The following is a 23,666-nucleotide window of genomic DNA, read 5'->3' on the forward strand; positions in this document are numbered from 1 at the left end:
ACTCAAAACAATTAATTAATTATCAAAATAGTTGGCAATTGATTTTCTGTCGATCAACGGAATTGACTAATCATTGCAGCTCTAAAGCACCTTTTGTACAGGTTAGTGCATTTCAAATTACTTTTCAGATGACTGACAAGCTGATAATAAGACTAATGTATAGATAAAAATGATAAAAAATTATAATAAAACAGATTTCATAGCAATAAAATAGACAAAAAAATGATGATAAAAATGTAAAAAAAAACCCAATAAAACTGATTTTTTTAGAAATAGAATAAAAAATAGATAAAATACTGACAAATAGATAAGAGAGAATAAAACATTTTAAAATATGAATACAATTAAATGAATAAATTATATAAATAATGGCCATAACACATTCTAATCAAAAGCCAGGCTAAAGAGGTGGGTTACAGGTTACAGAGACTTCAGTATAAAGGAGGCTCTCAACTGAGTATAAATGAAACGTGATGATGACTGGAGACTGCCTGTCTGTTAGAAATGGGAGGTGTGTGTGTGTGTGTGGGTGGACGGTAGGCAGAGGCATGTGGAGGGAATTCAGAGTGTGAAGGACATCTGTAAGGGAAATCCTCAGAAGTGCACTGGAAAAGGCGAGAGCTTCCTTTCAGACTGGCTGTTGTTGGTCCACGCTGCCGTCTGCAGCTTCGCTTTCATCTGCTGTTTGTTTCCTGCAACTGGTCACCTCCCACAGTGAGAGCTTTTGTCATTAATCATCCCACTTTCTTTCCTTCTCTTAATGATTTTGCGCCTCCATGAAAATATCTCACACCGGGCTAAATCTTCCTCAGGGCATCCCAACCTGCTGCTGCTGCTGTACTCAAACCTAGAGTCAAACCTTTAAATACCTTTTCTTTTACAGGCTCATTTTTAATTAAATGATTGTGTTTTTCAGGTTAAAAGAATAGCTGCCAGGTTACAGTAGACTGACTCACTCAGCCCTTGAAATTATCCTGTTACCAATAAGAGTTTCACTTTTGTTTCATGTTGTGATAACTCCACACATTCTATGTAGAAAAATATGCCTGTGTTTCGTTTCATGGGAAGAAAATTTAAGGAAATAAAACTATTTAATCTTCGTTCTTAAACATTTTTAGCCACAGGGAATGGCCACCACTTTGGTTCAGACTTAAATACCTCAACAACTATTGATTGCTTTGAAATTTTATGCAGACAGTCATGTGACTTTGGTGATTTATTTGGCACCACCTAAAGGTGAAACTTTTCACTTATCCAGTCAAAATATCTCAACATCTACCGGATGGATTACCACAAAATTTAGTACAGACATTCATGTTTTCCAGACACTTTATCTGAATGACTTTGGTGATCCCCTGATTTTTCCTCTAGTGCCACCATGAGGTTGACATTTGGTTTTGAGTGAAATGTCTCAACAGCTATTGGATGGATTTCCATGAAATGGGGACATATTAAACTTCCCCTCAGGATGGATCGTTATAACTTAAATGACCCCTTAATGACTTTTCCATCTAGCGCCAAATGACCAAATATTTGAAAAACTAATAACATTCCCATCAGTTTCAACTGTACTTTGTGTTTATTGCTAATTAGCAAATATTGGCAACACACTAAAATATGCTGGTGAACATGTTAAATAAACCTACTGTTAGCATCGTCATTGTGTTCATGTTAGCATCTTGATTCCTTCTAGCTCAAAGCACATTTACCAGCCTCAAAGAGCCACTATATGAGTCTTCCTCAAATAATAATAATAATGGTTGTTGTTGTAGTAGTAGACGCCCCCACAGATCCACAAGGTTGCCAAGTGACTTTAAATTGACTATCTGACTGTCATTCTACACAGTGAAGCTCAACTTCTTGGGCCGATCAATTTCTCTGTCTGTCTGGTCTCCATGAGAATCCCTGAAAGGTTGTGAATTGGATAAAAAATGAAGCAAACACCTTTTTATGAAAAGATATCCTTCAAACATATTTTTTTATAACATAAAATATACACTAGCAGCCAGAGTGACCCACATGCTCTCTGGTTGTTGTATCAAACCCAGGACCAGCCCCCCACAAACTGCATAAACCTCTCTGATGAAGGTTGAATTCTTCCTAAAACAGCAACAGAGCTGAAGTAAAGTTAAGTAAAAAAAAAAGATATATTAATAAATAACCAGTCATCTTGGCACAAAACATGCCCAAACTGAGTCCCTCTCTTTTTTTTTTTTTTATCAAATGCCAGTTCCTCCTGGGATTTTACTGGCTTGCTATCAGTTTTTATCAGTGTTTTCACAGCCTCCTCTCCATCTACAGTCCCAACAGATTCTACTCAAAACCATTTCAAATACTGTATATATCCTACCAACATATTTAACATACAAAGACTACGGACTGGGAAGAATAAACTACTGTAAGAAACAACCATCATAGCAATAGGTTAACTTATTTTGTCTCAAAACATTATTAGTTATGCAATTAATGTCTGAAAAAAACAGATTATTATTATTTTAGGAAAGTTGCAGTTAATTTGCATATTGTGTAAAATAAATATATACCTTTCTTTAATACAAATTGCAGCTTTTATCTCAAGTACAATCTTTCCATAAAACGCCTGACAGAATGCCCCAAGACCCCATTACATTGGTATTTTTTAAAAAGCACTAATCAAAACAGAAACAGAAAACAATGATATGAAATCATTAGGAACAAATTAATTGACAAAATCATGAAAAATTGACATGATTGAATAAAGCACCTGTGAGATATGACAAAAAGTAAACCTCTGGGGTCTGCAGGTACCCCAGCTGGTAGGATTCAAGATATTTATATATATATATATATATATCCTCTCAGACGTGGTTAATCATGGCGCACATTCTGGTAATCTTACAGCCTGAGACCTTAGGTTTCACTTGCTCTTCACAAATGCAGCTAAATATACAAAATCTTCACATGTTTCTCCATTTTATTCGCAGAAGTGATTTCAGCTGCCGTGTGGGGGGTTTCCTGTGTGCGTGTGTATGTGTGTGTATGTGTGCGTGCAGCAGGAGGAGTCGGGTGGAGCAGGAGGCGGGATGCACCAATGGAAAAGACGCACCGTTCGTCGATTGGACCAGACGCGCAGTGTGCGCACGCAAGACGCGCCTAGCGAAGCTTAAAGACTTGGCTTTTTTCCGGGACATGAGACAAGAGGGTCCAAGACACCTGTCAGGAGGACTACACATCCAACAGCTGTATGTGAGGCAACTGGAGGCTGCGGTTTTCGCCATGGACGCGCTGTTGTCTTTATCATAGCCTCTCGGAGATCAGGAGCGTAAAGTTATTCTTGTTTCTTTTTTTTTCTTCCTTTGTGTTATTTTGGTTTTGTCAAGCCGCATGAGTTCGCCGCTGTTTTTAGGTCAGCTGGTAGGGGTTCCTTTAGAGATAATGCACCCCACCATGGAGAAAGACACAACTTACACCAAGATCTTTGTCGGCGGGTTGCCTTATCACACCAACGATGCTTCACTTCGGAAATATTTCGAGACTTTCGGGGACATCGACGAGGCGGTGGTGATCACCGACAAGCAGACGGGCAAGTCCAGAGGATACGGCTTTGTAAGTTCATCTCAGTTCATCTGCCTTCTGGTGGAATAAATGACCACATGTGGAGTAAAATTGTGTTTTCTTTTTTTAAGGTTTTATCAGCCACATGCAGTGGCTTTAATTGGATAGTCAGGGCTGTAAAACACTAGTCTGTTGCAGCATTTAATGAGTTTGAACTTTATGTTTAATTGTATATTTTATCTGCTGGTTATTACAACCTCCTGCAGGATTTTTCTGGGCCCTGGAGGCTTCACACACTGCCACTTTGTTCCAGCAGCAGCCATGTGCAGTGTGTCTGGTGGTGGCAGTCACATGCTTGAAGCATGAGTAGCAGGTTATTTTTTATAAGTGTGTCATCAATTATCTCTGCAGTCCCAAATTACAAATGAGCGCGCAGACATAGGCTACACACAACAGCACAAGGACACACTGTGCAGCAACAAGCGCACTCACACACAAGACAGGGATACACTCGAGTTGGTAATAAGCTGCAGCAGCTGTGGACAGATGTCTCTCTTTCTGCTGTGTGTGTGTGTGTGTGTGTATGAAAAAGAGAGAGAGAGAGAGAGAGAGAGAGGTTGGGGGGGGGGGGGGGGGGGGGGGGGGGAGTAGTCCTTGGTCACAGAGGTGTGACATGTCAGTTGGCTCTGCAAGATAAGGCTGCAGTAGTTTCATTTTGACTTCCTCACATATAGCCCTCCCCCCCACTGCCTGGATGGTTTTAGTTGGGTGTGTGTCTGTGTGTGGCTGTGAGTTTGTGTGTGCAAGAGTGTGAAAGAGAAAGAGACATGAGATAAGAAGAGTCAAATGTGTATTGGACTTAACGTGAAGCAGTTCAAATTATCTTTGCTACTTTGCAGTCAATGAGCCAATCAGCTTAGGTGACCGGTGTGTGTTGAGTTGTTTTCTCCACTTTGGGGACGTTGTGCTGGTTTCACCCCTGACTTCCCCTTAGCGATCGAATTCCCCGCAGCAGCTTCTTGAACCCCAACGACCTCAAACCATCCACTGCCTCTGTTTGAATCTAGAGTCTGATGCTATGAAACGAAAGCCAGCGTGGCAATTTCATTTTCAGTGCCCCATTTATTGGTGGTGGAGCTGTAGTTTAAGTGTAGCTGCACTGTGTTTACTCAAGGTAGATTCCAGTATCTCATCCTTAGCAGCCCAGTCTGCAAAAAAACCAAAACAAATCTACCTCCCACACACCAGCCTACACCAGACCTTAGACACAGCCAAAGCTCCACTGGAACCATCTCAACACACTGATTGTTCATTTTATGTTGTGGAGTCTCCTCGTGCGTTTAGCAAAAAGACTGAATCATTCGAGGAGAGACAAGGACAGCAGCTCCCTCAGGGCCGCCCAGCTCTGGATCTGTCACTTCATCTGAGCGCTCAAGTTGGAATCACTCCATGCACACAGGAGAGAGAAGCTTTCACATGATGCAGTTATGTAGCTTTATCAGGGGTGATACTGTCAGTAATGATGTGACATTGTCAACAGGTGACCATGGTGGACAGGGGGGCAGCGGAGCGGGCGTGCAAAGACGCGAACCCCATCATCGACGGCAGGAAGGCCAACGTGAACCTGGCGTACTTGGGAGCAAAGCCTCGTAGTTCGCAGACGAGTAAGTGTGTTAGATCGCTGCTGAACACACACACACTATCAAACGTCAGTCTCTCTTTTATACGTCTCTGTCACATACTGTACAGGATCATATCAGTTTCTTCTTAATCTAGTTTTAGCCAAATACCTGTCCCATGAAAAGACCAAAACCAACAAAAAAACAGGTACCGAATATGGTTTCACTTTTTAAAAAGGTTAAATAATTCCCAAACACAGATGGGCACCGTAGGTTTTGTCAACCCTTACTGAATCAGGAGTAAATTGTGCATTTTCTGGGAACTATTTTCACTCAATTAAGTGGTGTGCTTGTAACTATTTACTGCAGCAGAATGGTGTATTTTGGATCAAGTCAGACTAAACCACAGTGCCCATGTTCATAACAAGGAAGAAACGTGTTGCCCAATACGACTGTGTGACTCATTGATGTGTTTTTGGACAACTATAGAGAAATAAGCTACACAGATAATACTCGGGTGGGTTCATGGTTTCGTCAATTGACAATAAGAAAAATAAAGAATATCCCCAGACTTTGCCTTAAATTGCTGACCATTTTTCAAACAGTATAGTAAATAATTAGTCCTCTGTATTTATGCGGGGTCAAAGTTACATTACTGTCAAATGATAATGAATTTGAGAGCAGAGACTGTTAATCAATACTCTCATACTTATCTGAACTCCTGAGTTAACAGCTGCAGAAAAGCTTTGCATTCACAAACTGCTGTTTATTCTGGGGAGATAAAACTTGGAGGACAAACAACACGGCTATCATGAAAAGAAACATGTGAATTCGGTTGATTCCTGCTTTTTAGAATGATTGAGTCCAGAAGCCGGCTTTCACATCTCTGATGTTGCAGTATCCCACACACGCAGGAATCATATCAACAGGAAGGTCATCAAAATACTCCTTGCTCGCAAAGGAATTACTGTATAATTTAGCTTTGATAAAATATTTTTAAAAAGCAGCTAAATGGTCACTGTGAAGGATTGTGAGCCAAGTTTCAGGTATCTGCATGTTTGTTTTCATGCTGTAAATGAAATGACTGGAAACCCGCAGCTGCCAAGTCAATCTACAAACCAGTAAATGTGTGTGTACAAATTTAAGGTTAGTGGGGTAAATCATTCAAAACCACTAGTATGCAAATCCAGCCAGCAAACTGTCTCTGCTCGTTCCCACCATACATTCATTCTTTGTTCACTGAATGTCGTACACTTGAGTTCATACGCAGCTTTCATGCCACTGGGCATTTTCAGCGTTAACCACCAGCGCTCATGCTTTGTGACTTTCCCTGCGATATCTCGGTGCACACCAAACCTTGACAGTCAAAGTTTGGTGTTCGCTTCCTGATTTAAAGCTTGCTGGCTGAAATGTTCATCGTGTGTAGGTGTGTCTGACAAACAGTGGCGCCCACAACAACTGACTGTGTGTCCTTATTCCTGGGCTGGCGCTGCGACGCAACTCCCCAAGCATGCAGCTGATGGGAGATGGCAGCGCTTGGTATTTTGTTATTGTGTGTGAGAGAGAAGCGAGTGAATAAGAGAGAGAGAGAGAATAAGAAGAGCAAGAGGGGATGGGACTGTTAAGAGCAAGAAATAACAGAGCGTCTGTCTCCTCTTTGTCCCGGTGGCCCTGTTGTGTGCAAGAAAGAAAGAAAATGTGCATTTAGATATAAGTTTGAACAAAAGAGGAGGGGTGATGAGGTCATGGAAAACAGTAAAAGAAAGGAATAATGGAGTAATGAATAACTGGAGGAATGTAGAAATGTCAGAGGAGGGGCAGAGAGGAGGTGGAGGAGGAGGAGGATACGTGTCTCCTTTCTTACTCAGCCTCAGCTGATTCCTGGTGAACTCTGGAGGCAGCGAGGTCATAGATGTTTGTGCGCATCCTTATTTGTGTGAGTGTGTTGAGCATGTGTGTATGCAGTTAGTCTGTGATATCTGAAACAAACAAGCAGAGACAGTCCTTGCATGCTTGTCTCTTTGGTTGTCTGCGTTGCCGATAGCTGGAACATCTCTCCTCACTGTCTCTCTCTCTCTCTCTCCTTGTCTGCAGGTCTCTCTGTTGGAGTTCAGCAAGTCCATCCTACGTGGGCTCAGAGGCAATATGGGTAAGACTGAGAAGAATCAATACCTCTATTTCCACCTCTCTGTCTCTCTCTTTCTCTCACCTGCCTCCTCTTCAACATAATACATTTCGGAGCGCCCCGGTAGCCTAAGACGTATGCCACATAACCGATTCTGGCAGCGGACCTTTGTTGGATGTCATTCCCGGTCTCTCTCTCCCCTCGTTTCCTGTCATCTCTAAACTGTCACTGTCCGATAAAGGCATAAAAAAGAAAAGGGGGAAAAATAAACACAAAAAATTTCACTCCTCCGTCCTTGACATTTGTGTGCACTCCTCGCTCTTGCTCTCCACTTGAGTTGTGGTGGTTAGTGCCACTCTGCAATGTGAGAGACAGAAAAAGCCTCAGTGGCTGTCGCAGCAGCAGCAGCAACAGCAGCAGCAATAGCAGCAGCAGCAACAGCAGCAGCAGCAACAGCAGCAGCAGCAACAGCAGCAGCAGCAGCAACAGCAGCAACAGCAGCAACAGCAGCAACAGCAGCAACAGCAGCAGTCTGAATCTGTATCTGTACGTTGTATTTTGATTTGTCTTCTGTTGTCTATCTGTCCTTCCGGTCCATTAAACCCACAAGAAGCTCAATTCTGAATTTCACTCACGGTTGACTTGGGTTTCACTGAGGCAACGAGCCATTTAGTCAAACTTCCCTGCATCACTTTCCCCTACACACACACACTCTCTCTCTCTCACACACACACACACACACTGCTGCCATTATCCCTTGTCTCCTTTCTCTTCACATTCATGCACTCGCATTCAGGGTTCGGTGGTATAACGATATATACTGTGAGACGTTATAAATAATTCAACCAGAGATTTTACTGTTTATACCGTGTTAATGATTCACAACCTGGGGGTTAGCACCCCTACAAGGTGTCACAAGATGATTACAGAGGTAAAAAAACAAAAACAAAACAAGAATAATAGTCTTTAGCCATGTTAGCAGCTCTGTGAGGCCAAGCAGCAACTACCACAGCTTGAGGCTAAAGCCAATTCGGAAATACCTAAAGTACAATCCCATCAACGGCCGCTAGATGCTGCCTCCAAAACTCCCATTCAAAAAACATCAACCTCTCTAGAACTACTGAGTCAGTTTTTTATCAGTGAGTCATTATGAGTCACTTTGGATCACTTAAGTTATCACAATTCATCCTGAGGGGAACATGAGTGTCTGTACCAAATTTAATGGCAATCCATCCAAAAGTTGTCAAGAGGTTTCACTTAAAACCACAAATGTCTTAATAGTGGTGCCAAAGGAAAAGTCAGGGGATCATTAAAGTTACTGAGATTTCTCCTCTGGGGGGCCGTGAATGTCACATTTCATTGCAATCCCTTAAATAGTTGTTGAGATATTTCAGTCTGGACCAAAATGGTGGACCAACAAACCAGCAGAGCTGCTAGTGTGACATAAAACAAAGTTCTGTGACACAAAGTTGTTTTTTTTTGCTAATCTTTGGTTCTTTCTTGTGAATACTGTATATAGTTTCACCGCTTAAGACTTCTAAAACTTATCTAAGAAGGTGGAATCACTCTTTTATTAAACAGCTCACAACTCATAGTATTGGAGTTTTTATTTTTGCATCGATGTAATGAAGTGAACTGATTTGTCAGGTATTTGATTTGCTGGATTAGTCAGAAATAGACTTTCCTGTTTTATCGATAAACAGTTTCTCAATAGAATCCCCAGAAAATTATATTACAATATGTACGGAGATCGCAGTATAAAACAACATATACCAGGAAGAGGATTTTATCCATATCATTGTGCATGGGGGGCTGAAGAACCTGACCTGCTTGGAAATTCTCTGTAATCCACATGAGACATTATCCTCTACATCCAGTCTCCCTGGGTTACATTGTGAACACAAGAAAACACAAATGACTCAGTTCCTGAGTGAAAAATAGAGAATGATTCACGCCTGGGGCTGTTAAAGACAGTAGAGAAACACCACAAGTTGAACCCAGAAGCTTCTCGTTGTGTAAGTTGAGGGTTGCTGACTCTTCTGACAGACTCAGATATTCGGTGTATGACTGTGTCACGACCGGCTCGCAAGCCACAACAAAAGAGGGAGATACATGCGAAAGTTAGCAGTATCAAATCGAAATTTATCAACGTAAATAGCAATTATAACTGCAATAGGGTGTGAAAGTCTGGATCCGTGGTGTGTGTGAGAGTGCATGAATGCGGTGGCTGATATGAAGTGCATGTTTTCAGTGCTCAAACAAAAGGAAGCGATGCAAAAGAAACATCCCGAGCTTGCTGAAGGGTGAAGGGACCGACACACTGGCGTCTAGGCAGGCAGGCTTATTTAACTTGGAAACACTGTCCAGGTGTTCCCAGTTAGCTCAATGGCACCTCGGTTCCACCCAGCCAAGGACCTGCAAGATACACAAAGCACACACACAATACACTGGATCAAGGCAACAGGCTCAAGGACCGTCACAGACTGTTGCTTAGGTGATTCTAGGCGAGGATATTGTCAGCCAGTATCACCGCTGTCTGTTTTGAGATTTTCTTTGTATGTGGGTGTGCTGTTGACTTTTCATTTCAAGCTTAAATAGCTGCTATTTAGGGAAAAGAGTGTTCAGTCTCTTTGATGAAAGCATTTTGTAGTCTTTGGTTGATAAAAAAGCTTAAGTTTTAGCATCTGGATCTTTTGGAAAAGAAAACTGGAAGACGACAGGATGACAGAAAAGTCCATTAACAACCTCAACTGTTCTGAGTGCTATTAATATTGCAGTCCTCAATTTCTGAATGAGTGATGGGGGAATTGAGGCTGACCCAGATTAGTCTATGAATGAGTGATGATGGGTTGATTGAATGCCTCCCGTAGTGAGGGAGGACAGTCAGAGCAGGGGGAGTTGCTCTTTTAATCTCTCTCTTCCAGGAAGAGTAACAGTTTTGACACCTCACAGACTGAAACAAAGGCGAAAAAAAAACACCTGACACACTAAACACACCCAAAAGGCAAACACACACAGAAGGTGGCTCTTTGTCAGTGTAGAAACACCTGCAAATTTAAGCATTAAGATCTTTGTAACATGTTTTAATGCCGTCAATCTAATTATCTGCTGAATATAAAGCTTTCTTAACTAGAGCTGAAACCATCAGTTGGTTAATTGATAAGTCGATTGAAAGACTGTTTTGATCCATCATTTGAGTCATTTTCCAAGCGAAAATGTCAAATATTTGTTGATTCCAACTTCTCCAATGGGAGCATTTTCTTTTTTAAAAACACTATATTCGTGATTTTCCGCCATCATCCACCATCCCGACATCCCTTCCTACACAACCCTCCAGGGCTCAATAATCTGGCGTATGATACACTGTCTTGACACGAGAGTCGAAAGGGGACATTTCATGCACATTTCCTGGGTTATATTTTTATTCTGGGGCTCTACTGGGATATCTTTGCATGATCTACAGTTCAAACTTATTTATCTTATACTGGCTCTTTATGCAGCCCCTCAGTTCTCTCGGCAGACTTTCTGCAGCTCCAGAGGCTTCCTAAACAAACATTAGAGGTCAGGTTTTGCTTCTTATTCTCGTTCTTTACTTGAATACATTTCAAGTAAAGAACGAATACTTCTCGAATACATCCGTACATGTTCGAGCCCGAATCTGATCCAAAATACACGAGTGGACAACACGAACAACTGGTGGAACAATCTTAGCAACAAATGCAAAAAATCTGACGTCATCATGAGGAGCAAGTAGAGGTAACATTGCAAACGGAGTGTCTAGAGCAGGCTGAAGCCCCGGCCTTTGACTTGCAGGGAGCATTTTTACGTACGTTCACCTCAAATTTTGGAAGTTCGACCATGTTTAACACAGACATCTGACATTGTAAGACTATATAAATGACACAAAATGACAAAAAGCATGTTATGTCCCCTTTTAAAGGTTCGGTGTATAGAATACAGTGGCATTTAGCAGTGATGTTGCAGATTGCAACCAACTGAATACCCCGCTGCTCACCCTCCCCTTCTAAGCTTGTAAGAGAACCTACGGTGGCCGCGAAACTCACGAAAAACGTGAAAGGCCCTCTCTAGAGCCAGTGTTTGGTTTGTCCATTCTGGGCTACTGTAGAAACATGGCGGTGCAACATGGTCGCCTCTGTGGCAGGGGACTCGCTCCCTATGTAGATATAAAGGGCTCATTCTAAGGTAACGAAAACATAACAATTCTTATTTTTTAGGTGATTATACACTAATTAAAACATACTTATGAATATTTTATTCAACTTCTACCAAGATTTTTCCACCAGATGCCACTAAATTCTACGAACTGGACCTTAAAGATTTACAGAAAGAGGAGAAAAAACACAAATACAGGAGAGAGCAGATACATAAGTAGATAAAATGTGAGATTTTTTTCTGATTTTATATAATTGTAAACTTAATATCTTTGGGTGTTGGACTGTTATTTGGACAAAACAAGACATTTCAGTGTGTCACTTGCAAGTCTTTCAAACCATGCTGGGCATTTTATACATGAAACCTTATTGAGTAATCATGAAAATAATCAGCAGATGTGGTAATAGTCATCTAGTAGTCATTAGCTTTTCTGAACAGCACAGTAGCACATGATTCATTCCGGTTGACATAATCTTAACATTTCTCACCAATTCTCCAAAGGCTGCTACAGTTTCATGTTCCAACAAGGCGTACTGTAGGTTTATTAGTGGTTAAAAGGAGTTTTTGAACACTTTACAGACCAGCAGTAAGCAGCTATGAAGTATGAATAAGACAAACGTCTGGATTGACAGATTGTGAGCTGACTGCAGACTTAGTGGCTTATTGTTTAAGTGGAAAAATCCTCTTTGACAAATTGTTGCATATTTTTCACTTAACAACAAGCCGTCAAGCTTGCAGTTAAAAATGTTAGAGAGTCATTAATTTCCTTTAACTATTGTGACAGCTCATAAACTTTTTATTTTCAAGTTGTGCCATCAGTAATTTTAAATGGATCTCTGTGTTTAATTTGAAGACATCCAGAGCTGCTGCAATGACTGATTTTGGCTGATGACTGTTTTTTTGTTTTTCTAAGATTTTTTTTTTTGGCATTTTTGCCTTTATGTGATATCTGACATAGACATATCTGAGTGTGGTGTGTATCTGTTTTTTGTATCTGTATCTGTTTTTTGATTCTTTGTTCATTGACAACTCGTCGTGTAGGCTATAAACTATGAGAAAACACCCATCATGTGGTGTTCTGGTGGCCTCGGGTTTGCATGTTGTTCCCCATCTCTCCACACATTTCCTGTTATCTCTCTACTGTTGACTCTCTGATAAAGGCATAAAATGCCCCCCAAAATACCCATGATTTGTTAGTCAGAGGTGACATCTTTAAATTGCTTGTGTTGTTTTACAGTCCAAAGATACTCAATTTACAACAATATAAAACAGAGAAAAGGAGCAAATCCTTACATTGATTACATTGGTGGTTCTGCTTGATAAATGACTTAAACTTTAAATTGATTTTAAAAAATTGTCATCCAATAGTTTTCTGTCAATGTAGTAGTAATGTAGTAGTAGTAGTAATGTAGTAGTGTTACATTAGTGCTATTTTTGCGATTAAATGATTAATTGTTTGGTCTTTAAAATGTCAGAAAATAGTTAAAAAAAAAAAAAAAACGCCTCTAACAATTTCCCACAACCAAAGTTCATATCTTAAAATGTCCACTTTGGTTTCCAAAACCCAAAGATTTTCAATTTACAATCACAGAACTTAGAAAATCAACAAATAATCCAATTTGAGAAGTGAACTTTTTGGTAGTTTTGCTCAAAAAATGTCGATTCATTGATTTAATTTGTTTCATTTGCTCTTTAGTGCATCAGTTTATGGGGCTCTTGTAAACCAGCTTCAGTTTCATTGTTTGACTGTGTATTTAGGGAAAAAAATCTGTTGTGGAAGAAGAAGCGATACTAATATCTGCAACAACATTAACCTCAGGAGATCTGCACAGCTGCAAGAGGTGTTGTGTTTTGAATGGATGGAAGCTTCACTTTTCCTCAACAGGAAACTCTCTTTGTCGAGTTACCATCACTATCAATGTTGTTATTTCTCTCTCCACCTACACATCAACTGAACAGTGAACACATCGGGTTTTCTGTGGTTTGTCTTAAGTCACTCTGATAAATGAGGGGAAAAAACTGCTACCATTCAACACACCAAAACAAGCAGATCTGAGAAAACATTGACTAGTAACACTTTACTGTAGGCATTTATAAGCTGTATATAAACATTTTATAAATGTTTTATAAGGCACTATAATGTAGTTGTTAGCAGATATAAGGACATATTTAAGTTTACAGCATTTATTAACGATTTTAACTTCTCATATGAGGACATATTTAATATTTTTACAACTGTGTTTTACCATGTTGTCATTCATTATCTGTTTTATAAACCGGCGCCCACTTACAGTATGGATGCCCACAGAGGAGTTATAGTTATTGATAATAAGCACTTAGATTTGCTTGAGGAAGCAGGTGTAAAGGAAAGTGAAAGAACGCAGACACAGAGACTTGTTCAGTGACTTAAAGGGAGTGACCTATTTTCACTTCGCAACAAAGAAAAACAACAATTCAAACGTGCCTCGACTCAAACTTAAGGCGTGATCACATTGCACGCAGCTACGCGGTCATCCTCTCTCTACCTTGTTTTTTCCTCTCCATAACATTTAGCTCAATAAAACTAGAGATTAAATATTTAAAAAAAAAAAACTATAACTGAATTTAAAAAATACTTGTCTGTCCTGATGGTAACAAAACATAACGCTAAACACAAACAAACCTAGGATAGTATGCAAAAGCACTAAATATATTAAAGCGCGTATGAGACAAATATAGTGTATTCTCACTTTGTCACACTACTTATAACTCAGTAACATGTGGTATAAAACATTTATTAACTATTTATACACTGCATATAAATGCTAAATAGGCAAACTCTTTGGTTTAATTCCTTAGATTACAATTTGGACATAAATCTTTAAATAAGAGATAAATAAACCATATAACCTGTCAAATCTTTTTCATTTTTAGGACATAGAAAGGGCGCATCTGTCCAGCTCCGATCTCTCTGCTCTGAGGCTACGTGTGTGTTTGACATGATCAGTATGACTGCAGTCAGTTTCAAACATTTCTTAGCAAAGTGACAGACTTCTTTCCGTCACTTTGCCACATGTCACTTTCTTTATATTTTACTCCCAATTTCCCAACATGTAGCACTGAGACAAGCCTGTTTTTTGTGGACTGACGAAGCACTCATACTTGTGCTCAGACCTATGTCGATGTGGAATCTCTGGTTAGATCTCAGTAGTATATAAACCTCAGAGTCATGAAATCTTTCTAAAGATGTCTGCAGGTCTTCTGTTGCTCCTGTTTCTTTGGAGCTCTCAGGGGGGGATTCAGGGTCTGGCGCTCACACATGGCGTCGCCTCTACCTCCATTAGATGCACTCACATGGTAAACAGCAAATAACAAACTCAAACAAAGCAGTGCTCTGTCTGCTGCTTTGGCGTGTTTGCTTTAAGTTTTAAAGAGGACAGAGGACGGGCTGATGCCAAATGTGGCTTTAAGGTACAGCTGAATTGGGGGGGTGGGGGTGGGGTGGTTTTAGAGGAGGAGGATATTCTCATTCGAGGGAGGCATCTGTCGCCCATGGCTGCCTGGCTGTCTGCCTTTAGCACCCAGCGTCGGCGTGGTTGCTTGGCAGAGGATCCTTTTTTCTTATTACAAAAATTATTCAATGTTAGAGAGGAAGGAGATGGATGTGCGGTGAGGCTGTTTAAGGTGGTGGGTGTGGAGGGGGGCAGCACTTCCTGTTGAAGCAGAGGAGCAGTGAGGGGGAGGTGACAGTGAAGAGGGGGTGATACAGACTTACAGCACACCTGTGGCTGGGTTCAGTGAAGCTTTAGGACCGGCGGTAGACGTGACACCAAAGCTCCTTTTTTATGTGTGAAACCCATTTATGGTTGGGTGGAAATAGAAAAATGTCCTCAATGAAACATCAGTGAATCATAAAACAGCCTCTGTGGGCGACGCCTTGTCGACTCCTTTAATACATTCACAAGTGATTTTTTTTTTTTGCACTCTTTATCTGTTTCCTCTGTGGCTGCCTTCCTCCCTCTCTAAATTATCTTTCTTTCTTGCTCTTTCCTCCTTTCTTTCAGCCCGTAGTTATCACAGACGCTGTCTGTCGAGGGGTTTAGGTAGACGTCGAACCCTCAGGTGTATATTCTTCTTACCCAGGGACCCAATTAGGAGAGACACTCGTGTCAGATGAAAAGCCATATTTGAAAAAAGAAAATCGTGTTGGAAGCTTTTCATAGCGCGGAAAGCTCCCATTTTGTTCAGTTGTCTGTTAAGAGATGACACACATTTTGATCTGCATTTGCATTTTTTTTTTTTTTTTTTTTTTTCAGTTTGTTGTTGGGTGGTGTTCATTTTAACACTAAACTCAGCTCCTGCTCCTCTTTTTTTGTGCTTTGTTGAGCCATAAACGGATGTCGACCCCCTCCCTTTTCCCCCCCAAAAAAGCGTATAGAAATATACAAATCTAGATTGAGGTCGATTCTTAATGAGCAGTGACACTTCTGCGTGAATAAACACTGAATGATGCACTATAATGTAGCTGTAAGCAGATATAAAAACATTTTGGTAATGCTTTATTTTACAGGTTCTTTCATTTTATACTACTTTCCTGGAAGTTTTCTGAGTAATTTGCAGGTATTTAAGGGTTGTTTTTTTAGAGTGTGGTGCAATTGTGTTTGCTCAGTTGTCATGAGGAGTGAAGAAGTATTTATAAATAGATAAATACCTAATTATATCAATGTGTTATATTGAATTAATATACTAAATATGTGCAATAAATAGATTATATTTCATACAGGACAACTGTATTATATTGTTACGGATGCTTCACAGTAGGAGTTGACAAACATGTTACACTAAAACATCTAAAAAAAAACATCTTTACATCTGCTTACAGCTACATTATGGTGTGTTATAAACCATTTATTATTGTCTATTATAAATGCTAAACAAGGGGGGTTAAAATACAGTTTTATCAGTTTTTACTGTGAAGCTGCTGCAGATATGATGCTGCCGGTTACTCATTAATTGATAAAAGTTGGTTTAAAGATTTTCAGATTTTTTTTTTGTTTCTTATTCAGAGCAGAATATTTTAGATGCTTGTTGGATGTGTAACAAGCATGCAACAAGTGAAAATGAGATGGAAATCATTTTGATGATGACAACACAATCTGTGTCTCTGCAGGGTTTGTAACACTTACAATCTGAGACACATTGAAACGATCATGACTTACTTGATCACATTCAACGAACGTATCACTTTTGCAACATTTTCACATATAATCTTCTGCATATCATGCAGCCTCTTTGAATCCTTAATCAAACTGAAATGCATTTCTTGCTTGCTGACAAGAGAACTGAGTGTCCAGCGCTGATGTTGGCCTTTCTATCTCTCACCCTCCCTCAAGCCGTGTGTGTGTGTGTGTGTGTTCACACAGAGAGAGGACGGAGGGTCGTGTGTGTGTGTGTGTGTGTGTGTGTCTCCATGAGTGTGTGTTTGTCTCTTTGACTGACTCACCCTCCTCACATCATCTGAACTATTAAAAGCGTGGCTGTCCTAAGGCATGAAGGATATGATGACTGATCCTTCACCTCTCAGCCTCCCCCCCCCCCCCCCCCCCCCCCCACTTCTCCTCTCCTTCCTCATTCCTCGCTAAAGGAGTCCCGACCTTGACCCTTGGGAGAAAAAAAAAACAAACTGCAGATGTTTTTTTTTAATTCAGTACATCCTATCTCTTTTATCCCGCTTCCTAGTTTTGAGAAGGGACAGTGAGGAGGAGTGCAGAGGAAACTGGCTGTGAGGGAGTGAACCCACAGAGAGAGAGAGAGGGGATGGATAGCGGACTCGGTGGAGGTTATTCTGCTCTCATGGGTCTGTTAGTGAGCGTGCACCCATGCAGCTGCGCCAATTATCCCTGCTATGGCTGAAACCCCCCCCACTCACCACGCACACAAACACACAGACACACACACACATGTATCCACATCCTCTTCTAAGCTGCTTAACTGACCACACACACACAACCTGTTAAGTATGTTTTATTTTTGGTACATTCAGACTTGCACGTTCATTTTTGAGCACATGATGTGTTCAAGCAAATGTGTGCTTCTAAATTAATGTTTGTACGTGAGTGTTTGTGAGTATATCTGTCTACACCCCCCCCCACCGCCCCCCTCTCCCTCCCGTTCGTATGTACAAATACGTATATACAAATGTGTGTTTGACAGCCCGCGATGATGCCAGGCACGGGGAAGAGAGAGGCGAGGCGCAGCTCTCTCTCTCTATCTCTCTCGTACGATGCCGCTGTCACATTGGATCAGTCAGGCCGGTGCACAGGCGGGCAGCGGCACACAGCCGTGGGAATGACACTGCACTTCTGCTCTGGGAGAGACTCACGGAGTTGAGAAAGGAGAGATACAGATGGGTGGGGGGGCGCAGTATTAGCTACAGCTGTCTTTTGACTTCATGCTTGTTGTATGTCATTAGTCTGTAGATATGATGTTTGGCATGGTGCTGCTCTTTGCCCAGGACTCCCCACAGATATAACATTGCACTCGTATAGGGCTGCAAGTAAGGATTATTCTCATCATCGATTAATCTATCGTCGTTTGGTCTATAAGATTTTTGAAAAGACTGAAAAAGTGGCATTCACAGTTTCTCAGAGCCCGCAGTGATGTCTTCAATTTGCTTGTTTTATTCCAACCGACAGTCGAACACAAAAGATTTTTTTAATTTGACAAAGAAAAGCAGAAAATCGTCACATTTGAGAAGCTGTCCTACTCGTCCCGCAATGCAATGCACGAAGGAAATGGAGGAGCTGCTCACAGCTGGACAAAATGAGAGCTGAGAAAGCTCCAGAAAGTGAAAACATAAGTATATATCTGCAGAGAGACATTTTGTTTTCTCTTTGTGAATTCACAGTGTCATTCTAAAGTCACAGTTTGGTTGTTGCCAGTCAGCACATGTGGCATCATTTCCTGTTAGTAGGAAATGTTTCAGTATTCTATAAATATTAGTACTTACTTTGTACAGTAAGTATGGAACTGGGCACAGCTAGTGTTTGTAAGCCCAGACCTTATTAAAATTTTGGTTGGCATCATTTCACGTCTCACTTGGCACAAACACAGATCAGTCAGTCAGTCAAACATCGTGATCGATCTTGTTTTCAAAAACAGGAAGCTCACAGTCCAGTCAAACCGACGCACCAGTAGAGAGGGTTATGAACTTTACTTCTAATTGACTTCACTTTGCTCAACTTCTGCTTCTTGTAGCTAAGAGAAATAAAGAATAAAACAAATATCTCTGACTTTACTGAGAGCTTCCTGTGTTTTAACATTTGAACCATCTTAATGTGTTGAAGCTCATCAAGAAGCTGCAGCTGAGTGGTTATTTTCTAACTGCTAAGCAACAGTTGGTGATGTGTTACACAAGATCAAGACATGAAACTTTTTTAATAAGGTCTGAACTGAAAACAGCAAAACTATTCTTTAAACATTTTGGGAAAATGCATTTAATTTGCTTTTATGCAGAGAGTTAGATGAGAAGATCAACACTTTTGTAGTTTCATATTCTAAAACTCACTAATTAACTAAGTATCTCGTTTGTTTAATGCGTACACAAGCCTAAAGCACATATTGTTGTTGGATTTAACAAACTAAATACAGCATGTTAATTAGTGAGCTAAAAAAAAAAAGTGAAAGTGTAAAGCAGATTTGGACAGGCAGGCTAGCTGTTTCCTCTTGTTTCCAGTGTTAATGCTAAGCTAAGCTGACCAGCTGCTGGCTGTGGCAAAGGGTATTTCCCAAGATATGAAACTACTCCCTTAAGTGTGAGTTAAAGAGGTTTTGAAAACCTTCACAGACTTGTTTGTATTGTTTGAACCCGGAGAGTTTTATTTTAAATTCTAGTCCAGACTGTACGGTTTCCAAAAATTACCAAAAAAAATGTTTTTTATTTCACCGACACATGGGTGATTCATCAGGGTGATTTACAGAATATGAAAAAGACACAGCCGTTATACAGTTAACTCTACTCGAAGGCTGAATCCTCATCAGTTATCCAGTGAGAGCTTGACACATTGATGGCCAGCCTCCAAAGGATGATGCACTTCCAGCACATAAATTTTTAAAAAAGTACAGAGCAAAATGAATTATAAACAGCAGAAAACATCTAAAAAAAAAAACAAGGATACAATTTAAAACCTGTTTTAAATGTTTAAAATTATTAATTAACTCATTAAAAACAGCAAAACCTTTATTAAATAATTGTAAAAATGACAAAAAAACACCTTCTAATACTAAAATCTTTATTCATTCCCCTTGGATGTAAGCTTTTAAGACAGCCAGACATATTTCGGAGGTCAAACATTCACTGATGGACTTTTCTCTTATTGGTATTGATCTGGATTCTGGATCTGCAGTCTCCGAGCCAAAAAGCATTGGTGAAATAAAAAAGTTTCTTCTAGTTAGTCAACTTAGTGTCACCGAGTTGTTATTTCACTCTTGGTCCTTTTTTACATCAGCATCAAGCTGACTGGTGAAGTAATGACTGCATACTTCTCCTACTGGCAGAATTTAGGAAAGTATAACATAAATCCATTTGATGTGATAGTACAGATGCCAAAACATGGTGTTTCAATATATTATATAATATTTCATAATTATAATGTTTCACTCAATTTAAGTATGATATTAGTTTGGCTTTAATGAAAACAATCCAACACAGAAATCTGTCTTTTCAGGTTCAAGTTTCAAGTTAGTCAATGAGAAATTTAACAGGGATATTTTGGACTTTAGGGTTCCTCAGAAGGACACAGTAGGTTAAATATGTTGTCTAACTTACAGTACATATGGGCACTGTAGTAAATTGGCAGGTATACATACCGGTGTGTGTCTGTGTGTGTTGTGTATACACCAGTGTGGGTGTGAACAGGCCCAGTGTCAGTGTTTGTTGTGTAAGCACACCTGATCCCTGCTCCTGCTCTGTTTAGGGGTAAGCAGCAGCAGCAGTAGCAGCAGCAGCAGCAGTAGCAGCAGCAGCAGGCCGCCTCTTGCTGCACTGATCACCTGCTCAGACTCAGTGACAAGGTTACTGTCAGGTTAATGGGTCTGACTGTAGGCACTGATCACAGGAGTGTTAAGTGTTAAGTACTGTCATGTTCTGTTGTTTTTACTTAAGCGCAGCGGCGTAACCTAGTTCTTCTGATATGATCGCTGTTGCTGTTGCCAGATGAGGCAGTTCAGGTTAAGTGGGCAGCCTCAAGCAAGGGCATGACTGAATACAAAAGGACAGGAGAGCACTTTTTTCTCTCATTATTGCTGAGGCTCGAAGTACCAACAATGTGATACACTTCATCTATTGTGGCGAGTTGTGTGTGTGTATGTGTGTGTGTGCGCGTACAGGCTTTCAATGCAGAGGCCAAATTTTAGAGCAACAACTTATTAATTATTATTATCAAGAAATACAAGAGATTGTGATTAAAAGTAACTTCTCGTTATTCATTGTTTAGTTTTTAAATGTGTGATTTTTCATTTTGGAACAAAGTGTTTCTCAGGCAATGTGCTAATTAATCTTAAACACAAGGGAGATGGTCTATTTATAAAGTGACAGCAACAGTGCTGATAATTGCTATTAAAGGAGGAGGAGGATGCCTTTATAGGACTCAGGTTTTTAGTTTTGGGGTGTAAAGATAGGAAGCTGCTCCTAAAGAAACCGTTGCCCGTTTGTTTATGTTAAACATGCAACTCTGACTGTGTGTGTCTGGTTACTGTTGTCGTTTCAGTGACTCTCAATAATTAGATCAGATTTCACCAAGATGCTGTCAGGATTGTGTATGTGTGTAAATTCTTTATATTTTCATAAAACACTCTTCTGTATCTCATGTCTTTTACTCTGGGGGCCCCAGATGAGTATCAGCTACATCAATCATCTTCCTTTCTTAAACTTTGGTGTCATTTACTGTATTTATGTTTTGTTTTCCGTTTGCTTTCTGAACATATAACCGTTAAAACTGATTTAAAAACAGATGAAGAGAAAATGTGAAAGCAGAGGTCATAAACCTGTATGCAGTGGACCTGACAGCTAAAAATGCCATATACAGAACATAAAGGGGGAAAAAGTCATAAATGCAAACAATAAAGGAAAATAAAAGGCACACAAAATGTAACTGCAGGCAATGATCAACAACAAAATTGTTGCTGCATCTCCACTCAGGTGGTGAAGCCCTTCAAAGATATAGAGCCAAGTGCCCAATATAAAATATACAGTCTTAAAGAACAAGATAAAAGTACCAAATGTAAATTTCTCTAACTGTAATGACAATTTCTTGTTCAAAGTTTTAAAATGATAGTGTGATCTTAATCACATGTTTTATTTTGTTTTCCACATCTGTGCACCACAACACCTCAGGGAACACTGGTTGTGGCTGCAAGTAATTATTATTATCACTATTAATTTAGCTACTGATTATTTTGTTGATGCACTTTTTTGCCTATAAATGTCAGAAAATAATGATATTTGGTTTGCTGTCATAGAAGACTAAGAAATCCAGCAAATATTCACATTTGTGAAACTATTAATCTCTTATCAAAATTGTTGCTGATTAGTTTTCTTTTGATCAACAAATTGATTAACTGACCAATTATTTCACCACCATTTCTAACCCATGTTCCTCTGTCCGTCCAGACTCGCCCAGCAGTACGTCTACCCTCAAGCATTCCTCCAGCCCAGCCTGGTGCTGCAGTCTCAACTCAGCCCCACAGCGGCAGCCCTCGCCTCCCCTTACCTGGACTACAACTCCGCCTACAGCCACTACGCCCCCACGGGACTGGAGCAGTACCCCTACACGCCTTCACCGTCGCCCTCTGCTGGATACCTCAGCTACAGCTTCTCCCCCGGCACGCCGGCACCCGCTCTTACCGCCTCGCCGACCCCTCCGGCTGCCCTCCATCCTCCTCCTCCTCCTCCTCCGCTGGCTGCACTCAGCACAGTGTCTGCCGCCCCTCAGGCCTTCCTCCACTACCCGCTGCACCAGCCCGACCGCATGCAGTGAGCAGCTCTGAGCGGAGCTGGAGCTGCCGGACTGATGAGTCGGAACTGTTGCGCTACGACCTGTGCCATCATCAGGATGAGACTGGAGAAGCAGGGGGAGAGTGTGATGTAATCAAAAGGGCTTTCAGAAAGCACTCTCACTCCTGTCTTTTTTTATATTATTGTTGTAATAGTTAATGAAAATGTTCTACTGCTATTGTCATCAGCATACGATCTGAATGTTTTTCATAAGTGGCAAACGTCAGGAACCGGAATGAGATGACATGGTAATCCTCTGGAAGTTTCTCTCTTACCCCTGGCCCTCAGCGCTTTCTGCTGGAGAGTGAACGGGTAAAGACAATGAGAAATACGTCTGTTTGACATGATGCTGCGGCTGCAGTTTCTCCAAAGGTACTGGGCTGAACGCTGGACATTGGCCAAGCCGTGAGCCAGTTCCTCTTTCAGAAATGCAGGTCCAATTACCTCCTCTTCAAGGTTACCTTTCTGTCTACGGCCTTAGAGATCTCTCTGTACCTGGTTCAGTTTGTGTTAGTCATTGTTATTAGTGTCTCATCTCAAATGAACAAAATGTTTATTTTACTGCCTTTTGTCCACCGCTGGCAAGTTATTACACAGTGATAATCACAGTTTAACAGAATATGCAATTACGACGATGAAGGATGAGCATGAATAAGGTAGACAACACTGGTATATTGTTTTCTGTATTGCTACTGCTACATCATTACTCAGTGAAAGACCTTGTTAACACTTAAAACACAATATTCATCACATAAGGTTCCTGCAGCAACTTAGGCTATTTCTGACCTGCAACTTTTGGAGCAACAGAGTCTAGATCTGGTGTTTGTGATACTTAAATTACATTGTTGTCAATACATATCAAGTAAATGTCAAGAAGTATGTTGTTGCTGAATGTGTATGTGTGTTTTTGCTGTCTTTTTCTGTGTGTATGCGAGTGAGAGAGAAATAGAGCGATGCAGTATACGCCAGTGTCAGGATCGAGCTCCTTTTCCAGCCCATTGTACTGGTCAGAGATGTTTCTTTGTTATGTTCTTTTTTTTTTTCCAGCTACAGAATACAGACAGATGCTTTAGCAAAGATATTGAAGTCCCACCGTGCTGTGGCACCACCTTAGTAGTCTTAAACCAAGCCATACATCACATTTAAAACAAATATGCAAAATAAAAAGAATATTTCTAAATAA

General features: G+C 40.5%; 1 protein-coding gene across 1 annotated transcript; it reads left to right on the top strand.

The window, feature by feature from the left end:
- The first annotated feature begins 3,105 nt into the window (after window positions 1-3,105).
- LOC121896434 (RNA-binding protein 38-like) lies at window positions 3,106-23,666 on the top strand. Its single transcript, XM_042410342.1, has 5 exons — window positions 3,106-3,221; window positions 3,360-3,585; window positions 5,075-5,198; window positions 7,248-7,302; window positions 22,100-23,666. The coding sequence occupies exons 1-5, from the start codon at window positions 3,169-3,171 to the stop codon at window positions 22,464-22,466; spliced, it is 825 nt and encodes a 274-aa protein (XP_042266276.1). The 5' UTR covers window positions 3,106-3,168; the 3' UTR covers window positions 22,467-23,666.

This window comes from Thunnus maccoyii, chromosome 4, assembly GCF_910596095.1.
Source record: "Thunnus maccoyii chromosome 4, fThuMac1.1, whole genome shotgun sequence".
In the NCBI taxonomy this organism is placed as follows: domain Eukaryota; kingdom Metazoa; phylum Chordata; class Actinopteri; order Scombriformes; family Scombridae; genus Thunnus; species Thunnus maccoyii.

Bases quoted from the DNA above. Each gene is read 5' to 3' on its own strand.
- LOC121896434 (XM_042410342.1), top strand. From the start codon at position 3,169: ATGAGACAAGAGGGTCCAAGACACCTGTCAGGAGGACTACACATCCAA. The intron at 5,199-7,247 runs GTAAGTGTGTTA...CCTTGTCTGCAG, and splicing joins GCCTCGTAGTTCGCAGACGA to GTCTCTCTGTTGGAGTTCAG. The intron at 7,303-22,099 runs GTAAGACTGAGA...CTGTCCGTCCAG, and splicing joins TGGGCTCAGAGGCAATATGG to ACTCGCCCAGCAGTACGTCT.